General features: G+C 37.8%; 1 protein-coding gene across 4 annotated transcripts in view; it reads right to left on the reverse strand.

Moving 5' to 3' along the window:
• Nucleotides 1–26592, reverse strand: part of RALGAPA2 (Ral GTPase activating protein catalytic subunit alpha 2) — a 327482-nt gene that overhangs the window by 184428 nt on the left and 116462 nt on the right. For 3 of the 4 annotated variants that reach the window (XM_044263546.1, XM_044263549.1, XM_044263548.1), the window contains 6 exons: nucleotides 25367–25604; nucleotides 22941–23105; nucleotides 12960–13094; nucleotides 11408–11505; nucleotides 6425–6515; nucleotides 4835–5011 (listed from right to left, as the gene is read on the reverse strand). In XM_044263546.1, coding sequence (XP_044119481.1) covers nucleotides 4835–5011; nucleotides 6425–6515; nucleotides 11408–11505; nucleotides 12960–13094; nucleotides 22941–23105; nucleotides 25367–25604 — 904 coding nt within the window. The remainder of the gene's footprint in view (nucleotides 1–4834; nucleotides 5012–6424; nucleotides 6516–11407; nucleotides 11506–12959; nucleotides 13095–22940; nucleotides 23106–25366; nucleotides 25605–26592) is intronic. The other variant, XM_044263547.1, reaches the window with a different exon arrangement.

Raw genomic sequence — 26592 nt, forward strand, 5'->3', positions numbered from 1 at the left:
GGTCTTAGATGTGTTTTTAGAAAAATGTTTTCTTCTAACAATTTTTTAAAATCTTTTCACATTTCAGTATTGTATCCATCTGTGAGCATGGTGTGAGGTAGGAATTCTATTTAATTTTTCTCCGTATGGCTGAATCCTTGTCCACAGGCATTTGTTCAACAATATATTCTTTCCTTGTCAGAGCTGAAATGCCAAGTCTTTCATATTTCACAATTCCATGCCTGTGTGGATTCAATATGTATTTTATATTCCATTCCATTAGTTTTAGTTATCCATCCTTGTGACTAAAACTTTCTTTAAAAAACTCTTTAACATGGGACGCCTGGGTGGCTCAGTTGGTTAAGCAGTTGCCTTTGGCTCAGGTCATGATCTCAGCGTCCTGGGATCGAGTCCCACATTGGGCTCCTTGCTCGGCAGGGAGCCTGCTTCTCCCTCTGCCTCTGCCTGCCTCTCTGTCTGCCTGTGCTCGCTCTCTCTCCCTCTCTCTCTGACAAATAAATAAATAAAATCTTTAAAAAAAAAAACAAAAAAAAAAACCTCTTTAACACTTAATCACACAGCTTGTGGACATCAGAATCATCAGAATAAATGTCTTCTATCTTTTTGGTAAGCTCTTAAATCAGACATGGCTATGACTTATTCATCTTTTTACTTCTTATAGCATAAATATCAGTATTTCTAGATGGCAAATTATTGATGAAGTCAATAGCAATACTGCTTCCTAGCTTTAAAGTCATAAACATTCCCCCCTACAATCATAACCTGAACATAACAAAATTCATGTATGTATTAGTTGTATTTTATTATTTTCTGTATTCTTGATGCTCTGCCACCTAGGGTTTTCCTGACTAGGAAGAGACTGCCCCTCCCGGGGTTAGCTAACTTCTAGGGATAGCAAATAGTTCCTGTGTCTTTCATATGTAAACCCACCAAAATAACACTCATACTTCCCAACTACCTCCTTTATCTAGTTGCTACACATCAAAGCCCAAGCACCCCAGGATCAAGAACCAGGCAACCAGTCAATGCTCCAAAAGTAGCTGAATTTATTCAAACTAGCCAATTCTAAATGTGCTTCACCAGCTTTGCCTTGAAACAACAATAAAGGCTGTTGCCTCTTTTCCTTCTTTCTTTCTCTCTCCCCTCTCCTGACCAACCCTGGTGCTTCCCCATGTATCCCCCTCTACCCCAGCAAGGCATACCATGGCCCTCTTTCTATGGACCTATGAGTATAAACTTTTTTCACAACAATCATTTCCATGTCTTCATGTCTCGCCATACTTGATTAAAACAAATTCCCATTTTAAAATGAAGAGAAATAAATTTAGCTGTTACTTTCAGCAAACATGTAATAATGTAAATGAGAAAACAAATACTGTTAGCTTGCCAGGGATGAAGGAATTCAAGATTTTAAAAGCAGTTTATTATCCTAAACATTGATAATATGTAGGATTATTCAATGAGAAAGAAGAATACACTGAAATTGTTTGATCATTCTCTTTGCATGTCCTAAAGATCAGGCTAACGTGAGTTTTATTTTGCACATTTATGAAGAAATTGTTCTCTTAAGAACAGAAAGTTAAATTCAGAACTGTGATAATCCTTAAACCTTATCATATTACAGTTTGTCCTTTTCACAGATGACACGATGAACTATTGAACTGAGCGTACTGATTCTCTATATTAGTATTTCAAAGAAGAACAAAGTATTTGGAGGAGTTAATCTCAACACAGAGTGCATCATATAAAATTACCTTACACAGGTTTATTAAATTGACCTATCCCATGCATACTCTGAAATGGGATCAAAACTAATCTTTCCAAAGGACAGACAAAAGAAGTAGGCACCCAATTTTCTTTCTTTTCAGTAAAAATAATTAAAACTTGTTCTTGTTTAAGTAAATTCAACTTACTGAAAATTCACTATTGCCTTTGACAGTATTACAATGATGATTTCCCTTGGATAATCTGTATATTGGACCCAAAGAAGCCATTTATTCCATAATGTATAAATAATTCTCAGTTAAAAGGGTCTGCAGTTGTAATTTGAACAGTAGTGTAGTAGAAAGGAGTAGACATAGCGCTACCACTGGAGTCAAAACACTTTGGAAGCCAGTTCCAACTTTGGTAATTACTTTCTAGCCAGACAATATGATTTCTCTGTATCTCAGTTTCTCCATTCCTCAAACAGCATTTGTAAGATTTGGCCTGCTTACCACCCAGAATCAGGAAGGATGCCTCAAAATTCTTTGTGAACTGTCAAATCACTTATAAATTTACAGTATTATTATTTAAAATTATTATATATCTCTATATTATATATGTATAGAATTTTAAATCATTTTTAAAAGAATCAAAAATTTGAAAAGCACAAATTGCTACTCAATAATTTATAAAATTAAGCACAAAATTTTGTTGCTCATTTTCTCACTGACTCTGCAAAGCTTCTACCATTGGCAGCTTTGAATATATAAAAGATGTCCACTGTCTCTTAAGGACAACACTGCAGTATTTTAAGGCAATGAATGCATTATTCACTTATGGCTAAGTGGTTTGTTCTTCTCTGTTCATGATCTATTCTAAATTAAAATATACACATTAAGATCATATTTCTTGGTCTTACCTATTTCATAGATAAATTATTTTATTCAACACCATTTTTCTATGTAAATTTTATGAGGTTTTGATGTTACTCCATCAACAATTTCCAAGAACATTAGAAATTGGTTAAATGTTACAAAATAATTAATGAAAACCAAAGTTTGGTTGGTTAAAAAAAATCTGAGGCAAAATTTTAGCCTTCATTTATAATTTTAAAATGATTTTTAACATTTTAATAACACTTTGTACTCAACTTGTGCTTTCTAGTTTGTTTTTGTTTTCCTAAAAGATAACTGCACATAAGCATGATTATGGTGGGTGGGAAAGGACTTGTGTGTGTGTGTGTGCATGGGGGTGTGAGCACACGTGTGTGTGTATGTGCATGCATGCACATGTGTGTAGCTAAAACTGCAGAGCGCTTCCACGTGCACTGTTCTGTGCACCTGGCTTATGTGTTTTCATATTTATTCCTCCAACAACCCTATAATAGGGACTATCACTATCCACATTTTACAAAAAAGAAACTGACAGAGAGAGTAACTTGCTCAAGGCCACCCAACAATTCACTGGCAAAGCCTGGATGCAGATCCAGAAAGTATGCCTCTGAATCTTAAAAATATAATACTTGGGAGAAAAGTAGCAAATACGATCCATATACACAATGGAGTATGAGGCCTCCAACAGAAAGGATGAATACTCAACTTTTCTATCAATATGGGCGGGACTGGAGGAGATTATGCTGAGTGAAAGAAGTCAAGCAGAGAGAGTCAATTATCATATGGTTTCACTTACTTGTGGAGCATAAGGAATAACATGGAGGACCTTGGGAGATGGAGAGAAGTGAGTTGGGGGAAATCGGAGGGGGAGACAAACCATGAGAGATTGTGGACTCTGAGAAACAAACTGAGGGCTTTGGAAGGAAGGGGGGTGAGGGGCTGGGTGAGCCTTGTGGTGGGTATTATGAAGGGCACATATTGCATGGAGCACTGGGTGTGGTGCATAAACAATGGATTTTGGAACACTGAAAAGAAAATAAAATGGGAAAAAAAAAGAATACAATCACACTCATGAATCTACAGTAAACACATTAGCTTGGGTGATGTAAGCGGAAAGGGACTGAGGATAAAAGATGAAAGATCAAAGTAAAATAAAAGGGGCTATGTGGACCAATGAACATGTGCTGTGAACTGAAAAACAGTATTATCTTGATGTTGTGCATTAGGGTTCTAAAAATTGAATGATAATAATAAAGCCAAATGGAATTGAAGTACATTTGAATTAAAAAAAAAACACAGAATATATTATTTTTTAGAAGTCTAAAATCTAAAATACATGATATATGGTTTAAGGAATCAGATATATGTGGTTAAATGATAAAGAAATCAAGGGAATTATTACTGAATAAATTAGGCACTTCGGGTGACCAGATGACAAAAGAAGTGAAGGGACCTGAGAAGGGCCTAGAGAGAACTGGTGTGGGAGCCATTCTATTTCTTAAGTTGGGTAGTAAGCTCATTGGTGATCATTTTATTACTATGGCCCATTTATTACTTACATACAGGTCACAGCTTACCCTGTATGTGTCAAACATTTTATTGTAAAAATTAAAGAAAATTTTAATCTATAAGCTGTTCAGACTCTTTGACTTATTCTGGATTTGTGATATGTGTGAGTTGGATAAATCACTCTTCTCTGTTTCCAAAGTCAAGCAAATTTGGTCATGGAAGGCAAAGGCTTGGCATGAATATCACTCACTACTCCCTCCCATGGTGGTCAGTTGGCATCAGCATGGCTTGCTTCCTCCCATGTCTGACCACTGTTTTAGGATCTTCTCCACACAGGACTCTGAGAATTCATGACTGATTATGAACAGGTGGTTGGGGCCGCCACAGCAATTTGGCCAGAGGTAGCACCCCACCATCATTGTGCTAAAGGATTACTAAAATTCTTGCAACTGGGAAACTCTTGGATTCCCAACTGGTAACACTGGTGACTCTTTTTTTTTTTTTTTTTTTTTTTTAAGATTTTATTTATTTATTTGACAGACAAGAGATCACAAGTAGGCAGAGAGGCAGGCAGAGAGAGAGGAGGAAGCAGGCTCCCCGCTGAGCAGAGAGCCCAATGTGGGGCTCGATCCCAGGATCCTGGGATCATGACCCGAGCCGAAGGCAGAGGCTTTAACCCACTGAGCCACCCAGGCGCCCCTGGTGACTCTTTCTCAAAGAGCAGTTACCTGTTAAGTTCGAAGCATCAGTGGGACTCAGCTGTAACCAATGGCGGGCATCGGAGTCAGTCACAGCATCTGTGGGAGTATTCAGTTCTGGGTCTTCCTCACAGGTTGGCCATGGACTCATGGACAGCTCTGCCTCATTGTTATAGCCCAGAGCTGTGTCACTACTGATACTTTCACCTGGCACAATGGAAGAACCGAAGTCTGAGATACAAATAGCTGGAAATCAGAATATTCCCAATTACCAACATGAAACTAAGCTGACAAGCAGGAACTGTTCAGAGGCTAGGGGCTTAAAAGCTGACATTGTGGCGATCTTGGTCAACAAAACAGAGCTCCAGATGCAGGGCACTAATGGTCATCATGAGCTCCCCTACCTATCACGAAGTGACAATCTTTTCAAGGGAGGCTTCAATTCCGTTATCTCATATCCCCCAAAGATTACATCAAGTCCTTCACCTTTCTACTGCAACCGACTCAACTACGATATGTGCACAGGTGGAAGGAGAAGATGGAAATTCCTTTCACCACAAATTCAAGTTTATTCTACCAGCCGCAATAGCCTAAGGATGTTTTTTACCTTGAGCTTAAGGTTTAGACCTAAACCCAGAGTGAATCACCCAGGCTCATAGGAGTTGAGCTGTCCAACTGCAAAAGACTTTTTCTAAAAGAAATTCTTCCCTTTAGACACTAAAAAGTTCTAATTTGTCATAATACAATGATGCTTTCAAAGGCTATTAAAGCCTAATAGTTATTTAGTCTGACACAAAACAGACCTAGACAGTCTGCTCCTCCAAGTCTTCTACTTCTTACCAGTTTTATGTGTCTACCCTTTCTGTCGGCTCACTCTTCTGTCTGCTCTTTGCATTCGCTGCTGACAGTCCCTCAGCCTTGCTGCTTCTAATCTGCTGTCCTCTCCTCACGTCCCAACAGCTGCAAGTTGTCCCAGCCACCAGGTAAACTGAAAGCTGCCCCAGTAACCACCCTGTCAGGTCCCTACTTCATTTGCCATAGAACTCTAAGCCAACAGGGTCTGAAGGTAGAGCCTAAGAGGAACTCCTCTGCCTCTACCAAAACTATCCTAGATCTGCAGTTGTTTCTCCGCTTCTAAGAAGGGGGCAGCCAGGAAGCTGACTTCAGGGAAACAGATTATTAGGGGCACAGTCTGCATACAGTATATAACATCTCTAAGGATTTGAATCAAATTTCATTTTTTTAAATACTTGTACCATTGACTTCAGTGTACTTCTGAAGCATTTTGCCCCTAGCCTGTGGGAACTTCCTGGGGACGATCGTTTTTCCTTCTGGGTCTGTTTGCTCAACCAGCCACTGGTCTTGCTTGTGCCTCTCACTTGGACGAAGGCCCAGGGTGGAAGGACAGGATTCTATGACACATATAATGGACTGGATCTGTTTTACTGTATATGTGGACTAACCATCCACCAATCCTGGGATTCCAGGAAAAAAGATGTCCCACTCCACAGCTATGTCTCCTCAAAGGATAAGATACCATACAAGTCAGAAAGTAGAAGGAAACAAAATAGATTTGACTCTAAAGTTGGACGATCAGAGACTGCCATTCCTGGAACTTACTCTTCTGTCTTTCCTTACATTTTCCTTGCGTCTGCTGCAAATCATCTTTTAAATCCAATTCAGCAGGGCTGCTGCTTCTTCGAACTAAGATCTTCAGACAAAAAGAAATAATGCATTTGTTATAGGAAAGTTCTAATTTTTATAAGACTGCTAAGTTTCTAGTCCACACTTCTAAAGAAAAAGAAACAAACAATAATAATAGCAACAAAAAATTAAATGATGTTTTCCATTTGAAGGATATGTGTTCACAAGTTACTATAATTGAATTATAAATTACTCAAGATCTGAAATTTTTGGCTTCTCCTTTGTCAAGTGACATCCAATTAAATTGATCTACTGAGAAGGGATGCCAGTTTCTATGGAAGTAATTTATTTTGAAGTTTTATTTGTACCTCTGCTTGAGCACATGTACATAAGGAAACCAATTCTGAAGAAGGCCTAAGTTACCATGGAATGGTGAGGGTGCTGGCAGAAAAGGTGTAAACTCCACCCAGACATCTAAAGGTCACTCAATGCCTCCTTGTTAAATGTGTAACAGACTTTCCTGAGCACCACTCCACACTGAACCCTGTGTTAAATAGAAAGGACTAAAACATTTGGAGGCAATGTCTACACTCCATAATTTGTAACTTGCTTGGAGAGACAAAACATACACATTACACAAAATGATTACAGTGTACATAAGCAAAATATGCAAGTAAACTCTCTCTAAAAGGTATGCAGAATAAAGTGTTACCTTAATTGGCTCACAGTTACAGGAGAGCTGATCAAGAAGGCAACAAACATGAAGTGGTAGAGAGAAGGCAGGAGGGGATTCAAGGCAGGAAGCACTGAGTGGTAATCAGCAAGTTCTATGTGCAGGAAAAGAAGCTGATTATATAGCAGGCCATGCAAGGCAGTCAGGTGAAGAAGGAAAATGTTAAGAAGAAAATGCAGACCACCCTCTAAAAGAGGTAGCTGCCAACTGGTCTTCAACATCAGGCTTACAAATTTCAACCCAATATTGATAAAATGTTCCAGACAATAGTTTACTGTGATTAAAAATATAACTAGAAAGATAAGTCTAATAGTTATCTGTGGGATAGATTAAAATTCAGAAGAGAATTGCTATGGAACTGTTATAGTGACTAAGGAATGAGAGGATAAGGCTTTGATGGTGGAAAAGGAGAAAAGACAAATAAGAAAATGCTGTAGAATGACAGACAAGAGCTTATATGAGAGCTGTATATGGGAGTGGAGGAAAATTAAATCACAAAAGGGTATGAATCTAGGGGGCCATGAGAACGATGGTGACAAAGGAAGGAGGGAAGGAAGGAGAACAGCAGGAAAGAAGGATGGAAAGAAGGAAAGAAGGAAGCATAAGAACCAAGGAACTTGAGAAGATTTCTGATATTTCGATATTTTGGACTAAATGTCCAAAGCAAATATATTTTAAGTGGGCACCAAAACTCCAGGACTAGTGAGATAGAGGAGAAACTCAGGAATGAAGATGTAACATTTAAGGTCCTCCAGGGCAAAGTGCATAAAAAACCTGGCGTTCAATGAGCTGACTAAAGGGAAGACCACTAAACAAGCAAACAAATGAAAAAGAGGGGCTGAGATGTATAATTAAAAAACAGAATAATTATGAAGCTAAAACAAAGAAGTATGTCATGGATTAAATTTTCAGAAGACTATCACCACACACACAAAAATATTACCCAGCCTTAGAGAAGGATGATACAGGGCACCTGGATGGCTCAGTCGGTTAAGCGTCTGCCTTCGGCTCAGGTCATGATCCCAGGGTCCCGGGCATGAGTCCCACAACAGGTTTCCTGTTCTGCAGGGAATCATCTTCTCCCTCTGCCCCTCCTCCCACTAGTTCTCTTAATCAATCTCTCTCTCTCTCTCTCTAATAATCTTAAAAACAAGAAGGATAATATATGCCTAATGTGATAACAGAAATATACCCAGGATCTTTCCTTAACTAAAAAGCAGAATGTGGGCAAGTCAGATTCTGACTACATTTCCTCCAGCTATAGAACTAGATTTTACACCAAAATTTCAGGCTCACAGGAGTAGAATAAACCTTCCAGTGATCCACACTCTGTCCCCAACCCCTCCCACAAACTGAGCAGAAACCAGAGCAGTGAAATGGGGCTGCTGTAAGGGTAAATGTAGTACCACCACTGCCAGTGGCAAAAGGACCAAGAGTCTAGGATTAAAGTAGCACTCCTTGGTTCCTGGAAGAAACAAATACACATTGTTGTCCTGAACAATGTCTGAAACTCCATCACTTCAGACATTCAGATTTTCTATGGATTAAGGTCCATCAGCTAGGAACTCACAATAAAAGATCACCAAGCACCCAAGGAAATAAATCATCATGTACAAGGGTTTCAGAAACAACAAATATCAGGCTTATACCCCATTCCCATCTCTAAGGATTTCAGATAATCAGAAAAAGAATCTAGAATTGTAATTTGTAACTGTTTTAAAGGAATAAAAGATGGGAATCACAAAAGTGAGCAAGCAACAAGAACTTACTAGAAATTGCAAGAAATCTTTAAAAAGAATTAATCTAAACTTTCAGAAGCAAAAGTTATAATGTTGGAACTAGAAAACTCAGGGGAAGTATTAAATAGCCAACTCCATATAAGTAAAGAGAGGAACTATCAAACTGAATGAAAGACAGCTCTGATGAATTAACCAGAATGTAGAAGAGGGTCAAGGAGAGTGGAAAATATGAAAGAAGACAGAACATGGAAGATAAAAATGAGAAAGTCCAAATGTATTTCTACTCAAAATTCCAGGGGGGAAAAAAAAGAGCTGAAAGAACAAAAAGAGGCAATATTTGAAGAAACGATTATCAAGAATTCTCCAAAACAATGGAAGAACAAGCATTCACAGATGCATGACATATAGCATATACAAAAATGACAAATGTATAAACCAAAAGAAAATGCACCTAAATATAATGTAGGAAGACTGAAGGGCAAGGACAAAGAACAGCAAAGAACAACAACTAGACAGACTGGACAGAAGAATTCTCAATAGCAACAATGAAAGACAAAAGATAGTAGAAAAATAGTTTTCAAAAGAAGGTGGGCGGAAGGGAGAAAGAAATAGGGGAACTATAGTAATTAAGGATGTTATACTACTCTCCACAGAGACAAAGTAACCAATGAGTCAAGATAAATATATATGAGAGAAAGGTATCATTTCAGATCAATGAAGGAAAATGAGTTCAATAAATGAGACCTAGGACAAGTGGTTATCCATGTGGGAAAAAATAAAATAAAATTAGATCCTACCTCACTCCATAAACAAGAATCAACTCCAGATGGATGAAAGACCTAAATGTGTACACCAAAACTGAAATACTTGTAAGTATTCTTATGCTTGTAGAGTTGGCATTTTAAGATTTTCATAAAACCTAACCACAAAAAAGGTTAAAAATACCAGATTAAAAAAAAAAAAAAAAAAAAAGAACTTCTGTTCATCAACAGGACACCCTTGAGAGACTGAAAATGTAAGCCATGTGCTAGAAAAAGGTATTTGGAGAAATATAACCAAAATAGGATCAGTCTTTAGACTGTATAAAGAATTAGTACAAATAAAAGAGAAAAAGACAAAATATCAATAGGAAAATGGCAAAGACACCACATGAAACAGTGGTCAATCAACATATGGAAAGATTTTAAACTTTATTAGTCTGAGAAATGCAAAATAAAATGAGATCCCATTTTCACCCATCTGACTAATAAAAATTTTTAAATCTGACAATTGCAAGTGTTGATTTGTATGAATGGGAACTCTTGACACATTGCTGACAAAAAAATAAGTGGTGTAATCACTTCAGAAAATACACATTCTCTCATTAAAAAAATAAGGAAAACTAAAGGATATAATATTTGGAAATGCATACATATAGAGAAAAACTACAGAGCAAAGCAAAGACATGATAAACACAAAGCCAACATAATGCTGCTCTCTGAGGGGACAAGGAAAGAACCTATAGGCCAAAGCAATAGCATCTGAAAAATTCTAGTTCTTTAACTGGGCGGTGGATGTGTAGGTGTTTGATTGTTGAAATATACATACACATATATCCAGAATATACATACATAAACTGGTAAATGCCCCTTTAAAAAATAAAGACAGAAATAAAGACTGGTTATCTTCTATGCAGGAGGACTAGGGAGCAGATTTCTCTGTTTATTTTGCACCTTTCTGTAATGTTTGAGTTTTCCATTAATATATACTACATATTTTTAAAAATGACTAAGCAGGAGTTATCTGAGTGCATGAGATATGGACTACTTTTCAATGTTCTTCTTTATACTTTATATTCAGTCTAAAACAAACCAATACATGCTATTTTACCTTTTTCTAAAAAAGAAATCATAACTGATCTTTGCAAAAACTCACTTAGCTAGCATCTCATGTTAGGTGGAACATACTACTAAAAGCAGTTATCAGGAAGAGGGAATCTGAATATGTTTGACAGGAAAGGATACCTGCTTAAAAATATAGAGTGCTATGTACAGACCAGAAGGTAAATTCCATTTTCCCACTAATTTCTTCTATTTTTGTAATGTGACTGTAATTTTACACAGAAAGCAAGCAAGTCTTAAGAGATCTGAGTAACTAATCAACAATCACAATAACCAATAGCCAATAACCCATCCAAAGGGAGAAATGTTTTAAAAGAATGTATTGCTGGGGCACCTGGGTGGCTCAGTAGGTTAAATATCTGCCTTCAGCTTAGGTCATGATCTCAGGGCCCTGGGACCAAGCCCTGCTTTGGGCTCTCTCCTCAGTGGGAGCCTGCTTCTTCCTCTCCCTCTCTCCCTGCTTGTGTTCCCTCTCTCACTATCTATCAAATAAATAAATTAAATCTTTAAAATAAATTCATTAAAGTATCACCGCTACTAACAAATTTATTTTGCCAACAATTTATGTTCATTTTTAACAACAAACTATAGTTCGAAAATATCTTACTGTTATTCCTTCATGTTCTTTCTTCACATGTCCTTTATTTTCTTGAATAGCCTTGGACTCTGAGGAACTGAAAGTCTGTACGTTTTCTACCTTTTGACCTAGAGATGTGGGGGGAAAATTTATAAAATAAAATTTCAGACGATAAAATTAGAAAAAGATTTTTATGTATGAGTAATAAATCAAATTTAGATATCCTAAGATATATAAAAACAGAAATTACGGATCTGGCCTATGGGTCAAATCTACTCTACAGAATCTTTGACCCCAGGGGGAGTGGACTGAATGCTATTCACTGTTGCCAACAAGGTTCACTTAGCACATTATGTTAGTGCAAGGGAGGGCAGCAAGACCTCTCCTGGGGGCCTTCAGAGAGGGATCTCAGCGGAAAGCTACCTGAGTTGGCCAGGTGAACTGACAGGAAAATAGAGCAGTACAGTGGCTCAGTATTACTCAAGAATAAAGACTGGGGAGAAAATGCAAAAATAACCAGTATCAGTAATAAAAAAGGGAGTATTGCCACACAGCCTATAAATATTCAAATGATAAGAGGCCAATAAATTTGAAAAAAAAAATATATCAATGGAAAAAACTCCCAGAAAAACATATCTCAATCTGAATCAAAATATGGAAAGGAAGTATCTCAATAGTCTTAAAATGATTTATAAATTTGAATGGTATTTAAAAATCTTCCTAGAAGAAAACTCCAGGGAACTGGTGGATCTATAAAATATTTCAGGGGGAAAAAAAATCACAGCAGTCTTACACAAAACCTTTTGGAGAAGAGAAAATCTTTCAGATAATACATCTCTCAAGTTATTTCTTAATTGTATTTTCTTATTTCAACAAGATCTCTAAGAGGGAACACTTGCCTACTCTTTTGATGAGGCTATGAGGTAACTTACTGATAAAGAAGCTGGTTTATTTACTTAACTGATGAAACTAGAACTAAATGATAATAAGCACACTCACTGACACAACTAAATGAAAAATACATTGTTTGCTGTTTAAAGGTCTAGCCATCTGGCTCTTTGCCGTCCATGCCCAGCTGTTGCTGAAAGGTGTTGGAGACACTGTGTGGATGGATGTTATCCCAAGTTATTGTTTCAACTTCAGCAGAGTCCACTAGCTGCTAATAAACTTTCTCACAAGTCTGGCCAGGCCTCCATGCCCATGGTCACCTTTTATGGCTCTCCTCACACAGCCCTTTCCCATGGGCCCCTCGCCGCCCCCCGCCCAACTTTGCTGCTCTTGCTGACCCCGTGGTGTAGCATTCTCACATCCCACCTATTGCAGTCCCTCTGGACTTCTCTCCAGTCCTCAAACAGGCTTCTCTTAAAAGAGGTGCACCTAACTATATATAATTTAGATAAATGTATTAAAAAAAACTGAAAATGTTTCATTGCCAGAAGTCACATCATTGCAAACTTAAAAAGAAAGTTCCCTTAAAAATAAATGAAGTCAGGTTAGAATAAATGTAGAATGCAGTCCGGCCTGCAGCTCCTTCCCAGCCAGGACCTGCAGCCCTGTGTAGGGAATTGCTGCTACTCCATACCCTGAGGAGAATCTGAGCACAGCGGCTCAGTGACGTCAGGTGTGCTGCTACTCCGCGTGAGGTGCTGCTGCTCCACTGCCAGACAGCCCGATTCAGCTGCAGGTGCATTTTCTGACTGCTGACATTCTTCCACCTCTGTAGGCATGAACACAAAACATGCAGAGATGTATTTCAAGATTTTTCAAAATAATTTCACCACTTGAACCAACTGATTCTAAAAATATAGTTTTAGATATCCACCAACAAAAATTATACAGTAAGACAATCTGCATCTGCATTGTAAAGTTTTCTACACTTGTTAACAGTGATATTCCATTCCCAGAATACATTTTAAATTCTGCAAAACATTTTGATTTTCAAAGTGAGAAAATAAAAGAGAGAAAAATCTGCCGAAATGGTTATGAACTGTAAAAGTCAGTTGGAATTTTAGGGACAGGCATGCCAAGGAATGAGAGAATGAGGAGATACATGGAATAGGTAATTTACACTTGAGGAAAGGAGAAAGTCACATACACACCCCTCTCTAGGAAATGGGAATTTCAATTCTATTACTCCTTTTAATAGATAAATGCACAAGTGTCCAAAATAAAATACTGGGTAATTCTTCAATAGCTTATACCACCAAATGCAAAGTTAAGTTAATCACTAAAGTACAAAAATGATCCACTTGTATTTTTAAAGAATCAATATATAAATGCCATAAAATAGAAAACCACAGATGAGTACTGACCACTGGACAATGTCAGCTAGCATTATTATGAAATACAAGCTCCTAGAGAATGAGTTCTCTATACTCTATGTGGCTCCAGAGAGGTCCCTCTAAACTTAAGATCTATCTGCGCCACTTGTCTCCTGCTGTGGTCCTCCATCACTGTACAGTCAAGCCTATGTTCTGCACAGTGAATAGAGGGATCCCCCTGACCTCACCCTACATATGTGATCCCCTACACATGTAACACACCACACAGGTGGCCCCCCTCACTCACTTTAGTCTCAAGCAGAGCTAGCTCACCTGTGCCTGCTACTCTCTCCCTTCAGCTGCTCACTCCTCCATGCTAACTTCTGACCTGTTACTGCCTGCCTCCCTGCCTCCTGTGCTGCTGGGACGCCCCTCCTATTGGACTTGCCATGTGGTCCTGCATATGAACCCCACCACTGCAGCCCTCAGCAGACTCCACACTCACTCACAGTACTGTGAAACTTTACGTCTATATAGCTAGAACATATTTCCAAAAATTTTAATTAACTGAAGTTTCACTACTTCTAAAAAGAGACAGACTCAAATTCAGACCGTATCATCCTACCTGGCAGTGTTACCCACTTTCTCACCTGAAATGAGGCTTCTTGCCCACATTCCACCCTCAGTCTAACCCTTTACTCCAAAGATAAGCCAAAGTGCTTGTTCTTCCTAATCAGGAAGTCAGAAGATTCTAACTGTAATACACAGGACTTCAATAAAAGCTTGCTGTTTTTACTATCCAAATAAAAATTCCATTTTAAAGTACACTTTTACAAGTTACAAGACTTCAAAACTATAAAATTTGTGTGATGCTTCACTTATAATTCAGAGTACCACGCCACAGTCTAAATTTAGAAACCTAGGGCATCAGCAAACAAAGGCCAAAGCAGCAAGAACACACAGATCCATTAAAGCACGGCTTTTCCAGGTTGTCTTTGCCCTTCTCTTCTCTTGAATAGTCAACTGTTCATTTTCCCGCAGAGAGACACAAGACATGTGTACATATCTGTGATGTCCCCACATGGCCCCAAGCACAGACTAGGCCCTTTTCACAGGTCTGCTTCTAGGTTCTTTGGCATTAGGCAACAGAAGCCAGAAGATACCATGGGACCAGCCCCTTCCGGCTGTCTTCCTTCATTGTTTATTCTAATTATGCAAGACACTGAAACCTTCTGGGTAGTGTTTATATTTGTTAATGAACCTACTTGTTAATCTATTATCAGTAGAGGGAGCCCAAGAGCTTCCTAATTCTCTAAAAAATAATTGGCAAATGCCAATTTTTATGGACAGTGGGAAGAGTTGGTTTTATTCACTTAAACTTGGTGCCAAAAACTGGTAGATGTTGGCTTCTGGGCTAGGAGCAGAAACAAATAAAAGCAAGGCCAACACTGGCAGCATCATTTCAAAGATAAAGAACATCGCCATCTGGTGGGATACAGGACAGCCACAGCACCATGGCTTCCAAATTCGAGTGTCCCCACTGGTCCTCAATACAAGAGACGGGCCAAGAGCCTGCCATCACCAGCTGGTGTGCCTTCCCAACAGACTGGCCTAATGCAGCTTTAAGGCTTTGTTTTTGTAAAACTGTTGGTAGGGACTTCTCAGATGGAACAAGTCCAAGACCACAGAAATCACCGGTAGTGGTAAGGATGGGAACATCCATGATGAAAATGGAAAGGAAGAGAAGAATGACAGTGTCAAACGTGCTGTTAGGGCTGCTGTGCCACTTGTGTTCTGAGCTACTCCTAGAGTTGACTGTTAAGTGACAGAGTGTGGAAAAATAAATTCTCATCCCACAATTAAAACTCAATCTCCTGATTTGCAAATGTACATTTCTTGGCTTTTTCTCACAATTTGTGCCAAGTATATACTCAATATATGTCTTGCATAATGAACAAATGAATACCAAAAACATTTTGTTAGTACTTTTTCTTTTTTTAAACAGTTCTTGAGCTCCCTCTGCTGGCTTTTTATTTGTTAAGAAAGCTGCTTGTTAAAGCTGCTCCCATTCCAGCTGGGAGCAGTTGTTTTTTCATAACAAATTAAGACTATTTTAACACCAATATACATAAGATATAGGATTATCTGATAATCAAACAGAAATTAACAATTTGAGTTATATAGAAATTACAGTATACATTCTGGTAGGTCTAATGAATTTTCTCTTTTGAGTATCACACAATTTGTTTGAATCATATCAAAGAGCTAAATTCTATCTCAGGCTCACCAAATCATTCACTTTCTCTCAAGCACTGCTAACCCAATAACCCAAATTTTAAAAATACTAACCTTCTAGCTTCTTGACATTGTAAGTTACACAACACTAGTATTAAATCATTGCTTTCTAAAGCTCCATTCAAAACACCAGGAAAATGACCAAATTAGAATTACTTCATTTTTTTCCCACTGAGAGAAAAATCCACATGATTAAATTAACTGTGCAAAGTCTTTAGAAACTTCTATTTATTCCAGATGTCTGACTATTTTTCAAAGAAATTTCACTCACTCTTTAATCTAAGGCTTCCTTAACCAATTTTATTAAATGAAGTGTGAGACTCATTCTTCAATTCAAACCCAAAATTCTGGGTTTCATTTACTCCTCATACAGAGTTGCAAAGGCAAAATTAATAGTGTAATTTCCTTTTAAAGCATGGTACAAGATACTGACTTGGCCCTATAAAAAGCACAAGAGATATAAATCAACTCAACATCTTGGGGTTTCTTAGGAGGTCCAACTATGAGTCAGTTCATACACAGGTACTACCTGAAAGCCTGAGAAGCAGAAGCAGAAGCAGCTAAACAAGGCTTTCACTTAGGTACCACTGAGTCTCTTTTAGAATGAGGTAAGATCATTGATCCTCTAATTACTACTATTACAGTGGCCCCAAAACAAAAATAAAATCTATCATTTACATGGCCTATAAGCACTACAGATTGATAAATGTCCCAACATAAAACCAGTTAAAATTGTAAAACTGCTGGAAAGAATTGTTCCCACAAAGTAGAAAGAGGAAAATCACTGAAACTGCCATTTCTACCTCCCAGATGTTTATGTAGCTATTCATATAAATGGCATACAGGTGGTTATTACTTTTCCAACCAAAAGTCTGATGCCACCAAATAAAGAACCCTATAGGGATTAGAATAAATATAATAGTGGCTGAAGGTAAGTAATTCTCTACTATTTATATTATTTAAAGCAGTTTTGGAATGTTGTATAGTCATATAGACTAGAAACAAAACAAGAAATGTTAACAAATGAAAACAAAATTAGTAATCATTTTTATAGTAAAGAACTTGTGGCCAGAAAGTCAACATTAATAGTACCTGCATACTATGGATAGGTGGATATACATCTATCTACCCACATCTATACTTAGCAACAGTAATCAAGATATGTCAACACACTAGGATTTAAATTGGAACACAAATTTAATACTCTAGAGTGCCAACATTCTCTAGTGAGAATGTACAATCTTAGACAGGACTGATACACACTGTTCTTGGCCTAGTCTCTTGATAGGACAATTCCAAAGGAAAACGCATCACTTTAATAGTAAAGAACAAATGGCATCAGACTAAGGAGAAGCTTGCTACGATAGTTGTCAGATGACACAGGGAAAAGCAGATTGTTCTCAATGTCACTATGCTGCTAAGTCCCTTTATCCTTTGTGCTATAAAACCAGAAATAAGGACGACAAAGGCAGGAAAATACTGACTCAGCACGTCCTGCTTCATTTCACTCCAAATCAGGGTCTCCCAGCCTCAGCACTATTGATACTTTGGGTCAGATAATTCTTCATGAGGGGGCCGTCCTGAGGAGCCAGTGTGGCTTGTTAGCAGCTTCCCGCTAGATGTCAGTGGCACTGCCCCAGCGGTGACAACAAGACTCTAGACACTGTCAAATGTTCCCTGGGGGGCAAAGTCATCCCCAGTTGAGAACCACTGTTTTAAACCACATTTGATTTTTCTTAAAAAAAAAAAATTATTTATTTGACAGACAGAGATCACAGTAGGCAGAGAGGCAGGCAGAGAGGAAGGGAAGCAGGCTCCCTGCTGAGCAGAAAGCCTGATGTGGGGCTCGATCCCAGGACCCTGAGATCATGACCCGAGCTGAAGGCAGAAGCTTTAACCCACTGAGCCAACCAGGTGCCCCTACATTTAATTTCTGCTGGAACTATGTACCTATATATGGGAATCAAGAATCTGAGTAAACTAAAATGTAGCAGTGAATGAGAAAAAAGTTTCTAAAATTATTACAAACAGAAATAAGTTTCTTGTGAGAAAATATTCTGGACACACTAGTAGAAACCTTTATGAAAGGAACTATATGGACTATATGGGGGAAAATATAGAATGTGAAACAAAAACTTTCCACCATGAAAAGAACTCCTTTTGGGTATGTATCAGCTGAATATCAGACAAATAGTAAGCAAACTACTTAAAATGCTTTATTAATCATTTCTAGGCAGTAGTACTTTTTGAAAACCAAATTATCAACTAGTTAATGCTCATGAGTAATTTAACTGACCGGTGACCATATTACCATTCTTACTGTGGTTCACCTTTGGTACTTACTACAGAAAAGTATTTTCTAAAAAATGTACTCTTCAGTCTCAATAAAATGGACTTCTTCCCTCATATTCTGCTAATTAAATAATACGGTATCTTACACACTTATCAGGGAAATGAAGATTTGATTCTGCTTTGCTTCACTTCCATATGGCATGATTTAGTGCTACAAAAAGTCACAAGCAGGCTATCGCTGATACTAAATAAATACTATCTATAATACCATCTTTCTGAAAAATAAAAAGAACATGAAAACATGTCCCTCTTTAACATGAAGATTCAGTTCATTACAGAATCATTGCAAAGTAACTCAACATGGGCTTAATTATTCACTGTAGAGCAAAGAAGATCCATTGTTGAGGGGTCTGTGCCAAAAATCACCACTTTTGGTGCCATAATGTCTTAATAATCCAGAAGAACACTGTGTGCAAACTACATGTGGCTAAACTCAATTTTAATCGGCCGGAGCACAAGAACAACATCTCCTTGTTTTGAAAATTGCATTTTTTAGCATCTTTTTTTAAACTCAGATCTTAATAAACAGTGTGAATCTCCATAAACATTATTATTTTGTACATGTTTATGGTTTATTAATTCCAAGGAGTTCTTGCCTACATGAATTTTCCCACTTATCCATTTCGGAGAGGCACTGAAAGCATTCAGACACTAACACACTCAAAACTTTTGTTCTGCAGGCATTGTACAGAAGGCATACTGAGGCAGTCATCACTGTGAAAAACTATGGGCCACAAAATCCTGTATCCTTCTTAACTGGGAAAGCAAAGAACAGTGGTGTTAAAGAAATTTTTCTTGACTGTTTAATTGCTACTAAACATCTAACTACATAAAAACAATTATTAATATTCATTAAAAGTAAGTGCAAAGTGCAATGGCCAGGCACGCATGCATGATGGGGGACTGGAGGGGTTTAACAAAGGAGGCAAGGCCCAGTGGCAAGCAGGAGAAGCCCAGGCACACTGACGGACACAAGAGACAGCATTACAGTACCTGACAGCCTGTGAGAGCAAGAGGAGTAAGAGAGACCAGGTAAGAGAGCGCTCACGGTGTGAAGGAGGAGCGGGACGCTTTTAGTGGCAGGCAAAGCCTCAGAAAGGTGGACACAGTTGCTGATAGACTGGCTTCGCTTAGCTTCCAGGAGAGATAAAGTAACAATTATGTCAAAAGCACATCAGGATCTTTCACTTTTTTTTTACTTCTATTTTTCTGGTCTTTCTTTCAATATTTAAAGGAAGTAATTTTATACATACAGGAAGGCAGTACAAAGCAGAGTATTTAATCGTAGTCTCTAAAGACAGCCAACTTTTAGTCATTCTCATGACATGGGAAAATGGGCAATTCACAAATAATCTTATTTTAGAATGCTTTACATGTTTAGCTTTCCTTTTTTCCTGCTGTGTATCAGACTCACATTTGGGTTTTTTATTTGGGCAGACATTATAATCAGTTTTCCCTTCCTAAAGGACACACATATGAGAAGACCATGGGGAGGGAGGGAAAAATCTAGCCTAAGACTAAAATTGCTCTAAAATAATAAATAATTCAAAAATTAGTTTACTGAGAGCTGACTGTATTCAAAAGCAAATCATTTAGAAAATTAAATGTCCTAAAGCCTCAGAAACTCATTAAAGTCAAGTTGAACATCAAAAGATTTGGAATTTCCATGAAACTCATCCTTTCATAACACACTTCGTGCTTATTAAATTCATAATTTCTTAGTATGAACTTTATAATGCTCTTAAGTTTTCAAAAGACTGCTAGTGAAATGACCATTTGAGAAAACAGAGGAAGAAAACAAAGGAAGAGAATACACCTCATATATATGAAACTACCATCAGTAAGATCACTTTTATTATTAAAACTAAATATAAAGGTTTACTTGCTGTTTTATTATTTTTACATGATTTTATTTCACATTAATGAAACAGAAATACAAATAAGAATGATACATTTGTAAAGAAAGAAATAAACTTTTTACTTCCTTGCGTCTTCACGGGCCCCATTCTCTGGCAAATTCCCAGTTCTTTCTCCCACATCTAAATTGATTAATAGTATACTTCACGAATGGTTAAGATAATACTTAAGGGACAATGATTTCCATGCAAATGTCAAATTGACTTACTTCAAATTTCCTAAAAGATGTGTTCATCTCTCAATGTCAGAGGTGTTTAGAAGAGCTTTCCTTTTATAAATGAAATGACTGCATTTTCTCAAAACTGGTCACTAGATATTTTAGAAATAATAAAACTTAGGATAACTTTTTTATGTGGAAACTGACCTGCTTTAATCATTCATTTTAGACACCTAAAATTTTAGCATAATTCATACTCAGGAACAAAGTTTTCCTTTATAATTTTTTAAGGCTCTCCTTATCAGTTTCCTTTAAGTTGCAAAGTAGTTGATTCTCTGTTAAATTAATTGCCATTTCCCTACTCCGCAATTGATTATTTTATTATTTTCATCTTATCACCATCACGTGTAGTCTACCTGTAGTCTGTGAGCCAGATTATAATATAATGATCTTAAATTATTCTTGTATTGGGATTAGGAAAAAAAAGTCACTTTCAAACGGGTCTTTCATAATAAGCACTTTAATGCTAAATAAATGTGGTGAAAACTAACTTCCTCAGCTGCTGATCTGTCATTAACAGGAGACTCCACACAAGTCCAAATCTACCATTAAAGTATTCTGGGCCTTTTTTAAAAGATAGAAAGGTGAATTATTACACAATGTATAAATAAAAAAACTGAGTAAAGCCAGTTTATTTATATAGTAACTATTAGTCTATATAAATTAATTTTATAAAACAGCATGATATAATAAAATCTTCAGAGACTATTGTTTTCACAGGCAACTAAAAAAATAAATATGTAAGACAGGATAGGAAATGCATGGGGCACTGGTGGAGCATGCAACTCTTGATTTCAGGGTTGTGGTTTAAGCCCCCACCTTGGGTGTGGAGATTACTAAGAAATAAAATCTTAAAAAAAGAAAAAAAAGATACACATATGTGTGTACAAAATACATAAAGGTAATAGGCTCGTCCAACTCAATAGCTCTTATCTCATTATCTTTTAAGGATTATGGTTCCAAATGTTTTTAATTTAAATTCAATTTAATTTAAGTTTAATTAATTTAATTAATCCTAAAAAGGCCAGGTTTATGACTTTAAAGTGACATAGTCTAAAATGTCTTTAACATGATTTTGTAACAGTATTTATTGCTGCAATACCATGGCTTTTTGAGAACACTGATGAACAAAAGATTGCTGGCATAAATGCACCAAAGATTACTAAGAATGCTACCGGTGCCATTATTGTATTGTTGGTCTGAAACCTGTTGAAAACTAAAATACAATCTCATCTATAGCTGTGTTTTGGCCAAGTAGGGGAATAAGGAGCATGCAACATACAATAGTTTGTTGCTCATTAAAATGTGAACGTAGAGTTTACACAGTGTTTTGAAGGACCACTTTTATTATCATTATAGTTCTAGGGCCCTGAGGGGTATCAGGGAGTCTGGGCAGCTGTGGCATGATGCCACTTTGTCACAAAGTTCTGCTCTGATTAAAATGGAAAAAAGGAGTTTTTAGGAGTTGGGACAAGAATGGAAATCACTGAGTAAGCCTTCCTCAAAGTTGCCTGTTACTAGGAAATGAGTCTCTCCTCAGGGGAGAGGATGAAGAAAAGCAAAAGTAGAACAGGAGGTGAATGTAGATAAAGTGATAATTATCAACAAATTTTTTATGGCAAAGAGCATTAGACAGTTAGGGTTAAGCTATAATATATTAGGTATACTAGATTTTCATAAAGACTCCAACAGGATTCCAAGCCATCTGTACTATATTAAGCACTGTAAAATCACTGAGTAGAAATGATTCTGATTTATGACCAGAGAATAACATGCCTTTCTTCAGTCAACATGCTAAATATCAATTATAGCAGCATGGTATTACTGACATGAAAAAACACAGGAAACTCAGATAAATTTGTTTTAAATGTAGTGATAGCCTCAAAATTATTGGTGGTAACGGAGAAGGGCCTTTATTTGTTCTTATCAAATACTGGATATAAGCTTACTTTTTAAAGATTTCTCTTTCGGTCTTTAAAGAAAAGTGTAGCAAACCAATCAAAAAGACTGTGGGTTCTTGGTCAAGTTCTTGTTAGTTCTAATAGGCTAGAAGGACAACAGTTCCAGGCATGTAAAGCTCTATTTCCCAAAAGAAGCAAAACACTTAACTCTCCCCCTCCAGTCCTGCAAACGAAGTGCATTATTCCCTTTTTCTTTGCTGGAACAGTGCCACACTAAGATTAATGGTGCTCAACAACAACAGTGGTGCAACTGTGTCATGACAGAGAATGTATTTTCTTCAGGGTTTAAACAAAATATCTATTTTCTCTTTTGCATAGACATCTCACTCAATACTAACATCTCAAGTTTCTTTTTCACAATGAAAGATTCAGAAATAAGTATCAAAAAATGGATTTGAAGAGTAACCGGAACAGACAACTAAAAGATATGGAAATATCCCATTTAATAAAAGGCCATGTATTTAAGTTCTGAGTGGAATTTTAAAACTTTTAAAACATTTTATTCCTATAGATCCACTTCAGAGAGCAACTAGACCTTAGAGAAATAGTTAAAAGTTTACCGGTTGCTTTCTGACGAACGATATTTCTTGCTTTCTCAACTCCTGGTGCCCCAGATGTGGTGGCACTCCTGGATCGCATTGGCTCGGTCACATCTGGGTGGCTCCGCCAGCTGAGAGAAAAGGATCTCCCCACAGTGGTTCCTTTCTGAGAATCTAGAACACAGCCTGATAAAGTATAAGACAAAAAAAATAATTTAAAGGCTGAATTCATTATCATTCATTCCATAGCCTGTGTTGCTAAGCAAATTTCATAAATACAACTGTATATAATCAGCAGCTTCTCTTGTTGCAAAATTAGATACTACTTCTCTGCTTTCCTCTCACAGAGTTCTAGTCAAATATTTCAAATGAGTGATCAAGGATCCAAAAGAAATACAGGAGAAAAGAGAATAAGACAGAGATTTCTGTATAGGTAATGTGCTGGTGGCTACCCGCTGTAGGTTGTTTTCACACCCAGGCTCCTGAGAGTGTATTTTGTTTCCACAATTCCTGTGCTTAGAAGGCAAGTATTTCCATAATGAATATTTAAATTGGTTTTTATAATAAAGCAATATAATAGATAAATGAGAAATATCTGCCATGGTCATTAATTAAATAATTAAATTCATTCTGTATCATTCCATAAATAATGTTTTTCAGATTGTTTACCTTCCTATAAATAAATAAAGCCACTCACAGACTGCGGCAAAAATATTATAAGAATCAGTCAAATTAATTACATATCTGTATGGTTAAATTATCAGCATACTGGTTCGCACCTGCCCACATCCATACCCTCTGTGGTCCTCTTCCACAGGGACCCTGGGCTTCATCACCAGACTTACTTTGGTTGCAAAACTGAACAAGCAGAGATTTGAAATGCACTTGAAAATTTGGGTTTGTCCTGTTACTGCTCCTACAACCCTAAGTCCTCACCAAAAAAAAAAAAAAAAGCCTGAGCTGGCCTGCTGGGTGGTGAAAGGTATAAGGCCAAGTCCCCACACCACTGCCCCAGCTGACAGCTGGCCAACCCTAGAGCTGCCTAGCTGATTATTTGACAGCCTAGCTGACTGCAAACACAGAAATGAATCCAGCAGAACTGCCCAACTGTGTCCAGCCCAAACTGCCAACTCATAAAATCATGATCTAAACAACTGGCTGTTCCTTTAAGCCACTATGCTTTGGGGTGATCTGTCACACAGGAAAAGCTGATACAGTCTATAATAAGGGTATCGTTGAGGATGAAGTCTACCCACAACAAGCATTGCACACTTTATGAGTCTTTGGAGGAGAAACTCCTCCCAGGTCTTAGGACCAGGAAAAGCTATGGATATTTCCCTTTTGTAATCTATGATCCTCTACTGTAACCCTGTGAAGATAAGAGTCAAATCTAAGCTTGCCCCCCTGCCCAGCAAGCATAGGAGGTTTTCTGGCATGCATTCTGGCATTTTAACCACTCCTGCAACTCCACCACCTTTAATTTTTCCCCAGTGTCCTTATGCATTTTATCTATTGTCTTATAGGTACTTCTACGATATGCCTCAAAATCTTAACATAATAAATTGGAGTAAAACTGTATTAATCCAAGGACTATGCCATAGCCTTAAATCAGTAATGAAGACAAATCCTTGTCCCCAATAGAAACCACCACTGACGTTTTCCACCTTGATCAGACTCTAGGTGTCAGAACAATTTTAAGCCAGAAACACAAAAAAGGCCAAAATGACACCCATTTGAAACATTCAGAATTTTTCTAACTATCCTAAGCAGGCAGTGGAATGCATCTTTCTAGTGTGGTGCCTGGAGATGGACTTGCCTAGCTTTGATTAATAGCTTTCCCACTTCTGAGCTATGTAACTTGAATGAGTCCATCACCATGGATTCTGTGTACTCCAGTTTTTCTGTCTATGATACTGGGATTGTAATTCAGAAGTTACCATGAGGGTGAAGAGAGAGAATACATACAAGCATGAGCCATTATTATTATTGTTGCTACTAATGCTACTCTCCTTCATCTTTCTTCTTCATTCAAAGCTCCTTCATAAATTCATCATCCTCATTAAGAAGACAGAGTACTACAAAACACAATCCAATACCACCATTAAAAAGACACTACTTGGGGCACCTGGGTGGCTCAGTGGGTTAGGCCTCTGCCTTCGGCTCAGGACATGATCTTGGGGTCCTGGGATCGAGCCCTGCATCGCGCTCTCTGCTCCGTGGGGAGCCTGCTTTCCCTTCTCTCTCTGCCTGCCTCTGTCTGCCTCTCTGCCTACTTGTGATCTCTGTCTCTGTCAAATAAACAAATAAAAATCCAAAAAAAAGAAAAAAAGACACCACTTGTATGGCTGGTTCTGTTTCTTATGAAATTCCACGAAATGCCTATATGTATAGACACACACTCCTCCTCGGTCTCAGACATCAGTGGTACTCTTTGAGAGTGAAAGTACCTTTGCCTCGCTGCTTCTTTTCCTTTTGTTCACTTAGTTTGTCCAGAGGTAGGTTTGTCATCTCAACTCCGTAAACAGTTCTTGCAAGCACTGCTGTCAAGGAATCCATGATGTTGGCCCACTCATTTATCAGTTCTTCCCATTCCGTGAGGGAGGACAGCACACCAAGAAAGTCATCCCAGAGCTCTCGAGAAATGTACACACAGAGATTTGCTCGGATCCACGCCACCATGAGCGTCTAGAACCAACCAACAGGAGAATTGAATCACCCTTACTTGGAAGAATGACTTTTAACAAAACATTTTAAGTTACTATGAATAAAATGAACTTTAAAATAAAAAAGCACTTGATCTTGTTTTTCTTTTAGTTTCTCAAAATTCATTTGATCAACTGTAACCAGGATCTGAGCTACAGAAAAATCAGTTCTCATCATGAACAAAGCTACTGATTGAAAATTCCTCTAGTGCCTGCGGCTAGTCCTCTGCTATAACTGGGAAGAAGACAAAGCTCTCAGAACAACTATTCTACTTCTTGAGACAGTTCTCTCTCTTGCACTCTCTACTGTGGCTGTTTCTAGCCTCCTCTTAAATATGTAAACCTCCAGCCCCACCAACTCCTCCCTGCTTCTTAGCAGATGAGCTCACTGCAGACCTCAGAGAAAACAGAACCCATTAAGCAAGAATGCCCTCAACCTTTACCCACAAGGCACAGGTGTTTGCCCAGCTTCTCCTTATTTGCAGGCTGTAAGTGAAGAGGAGTTCCTACTCTTCTATGCTTGTTCCCATCTCTGCTCTGAACCTCCTCCTGGGTCTTTGTGTTTCCATTAACCCTGCCTTTCCTTTTTCAGTCTATCCTACTTTGCCAGCAACTACCCATCAGTATTTAAACATGCTCCAAGTCTACTTCATCTTAAAAAACAAAAAACAAACAAAAAAGTTCCCTTCAGCCAGATTCTCCCCTCAAGCTAGAACTTTTAAAGCCAAAAAAAATTTTTTTTAAGCCAAATTTCTTGAAAGAATGTTCCACACTCACTGCATGTGCACCTCCTCATTCCCCAGTCAACCAACTGCTCTGGCTTTCTTCCTTCCTGCACACCCCACCTCTGCCTGAGGGGTTCTGATCTCCATTCTCATGGCTCCAGTTACTATATGTATATACTGGTGACTTCTGAATCTCCATGTTCAGCCCAGACCTCTCTGGTTTCCTGACCTTGTCTACCTACATAC

The sequence above is a fragment of the Neovison vison genome, chromosome 8 (genome assembly GCF_020171115.1).
Source record: "Neovison vison isolate M4711 chromosome 8, ASM_NN_V1, whole genome shotgun sequence".
In the NCBI taxonomy this organism is placed as follows: Eukaryota; Metazoa; Chordata; class Mammalia; order Carnivora; family Mustelidae; genus Neogale; species Neogale vison.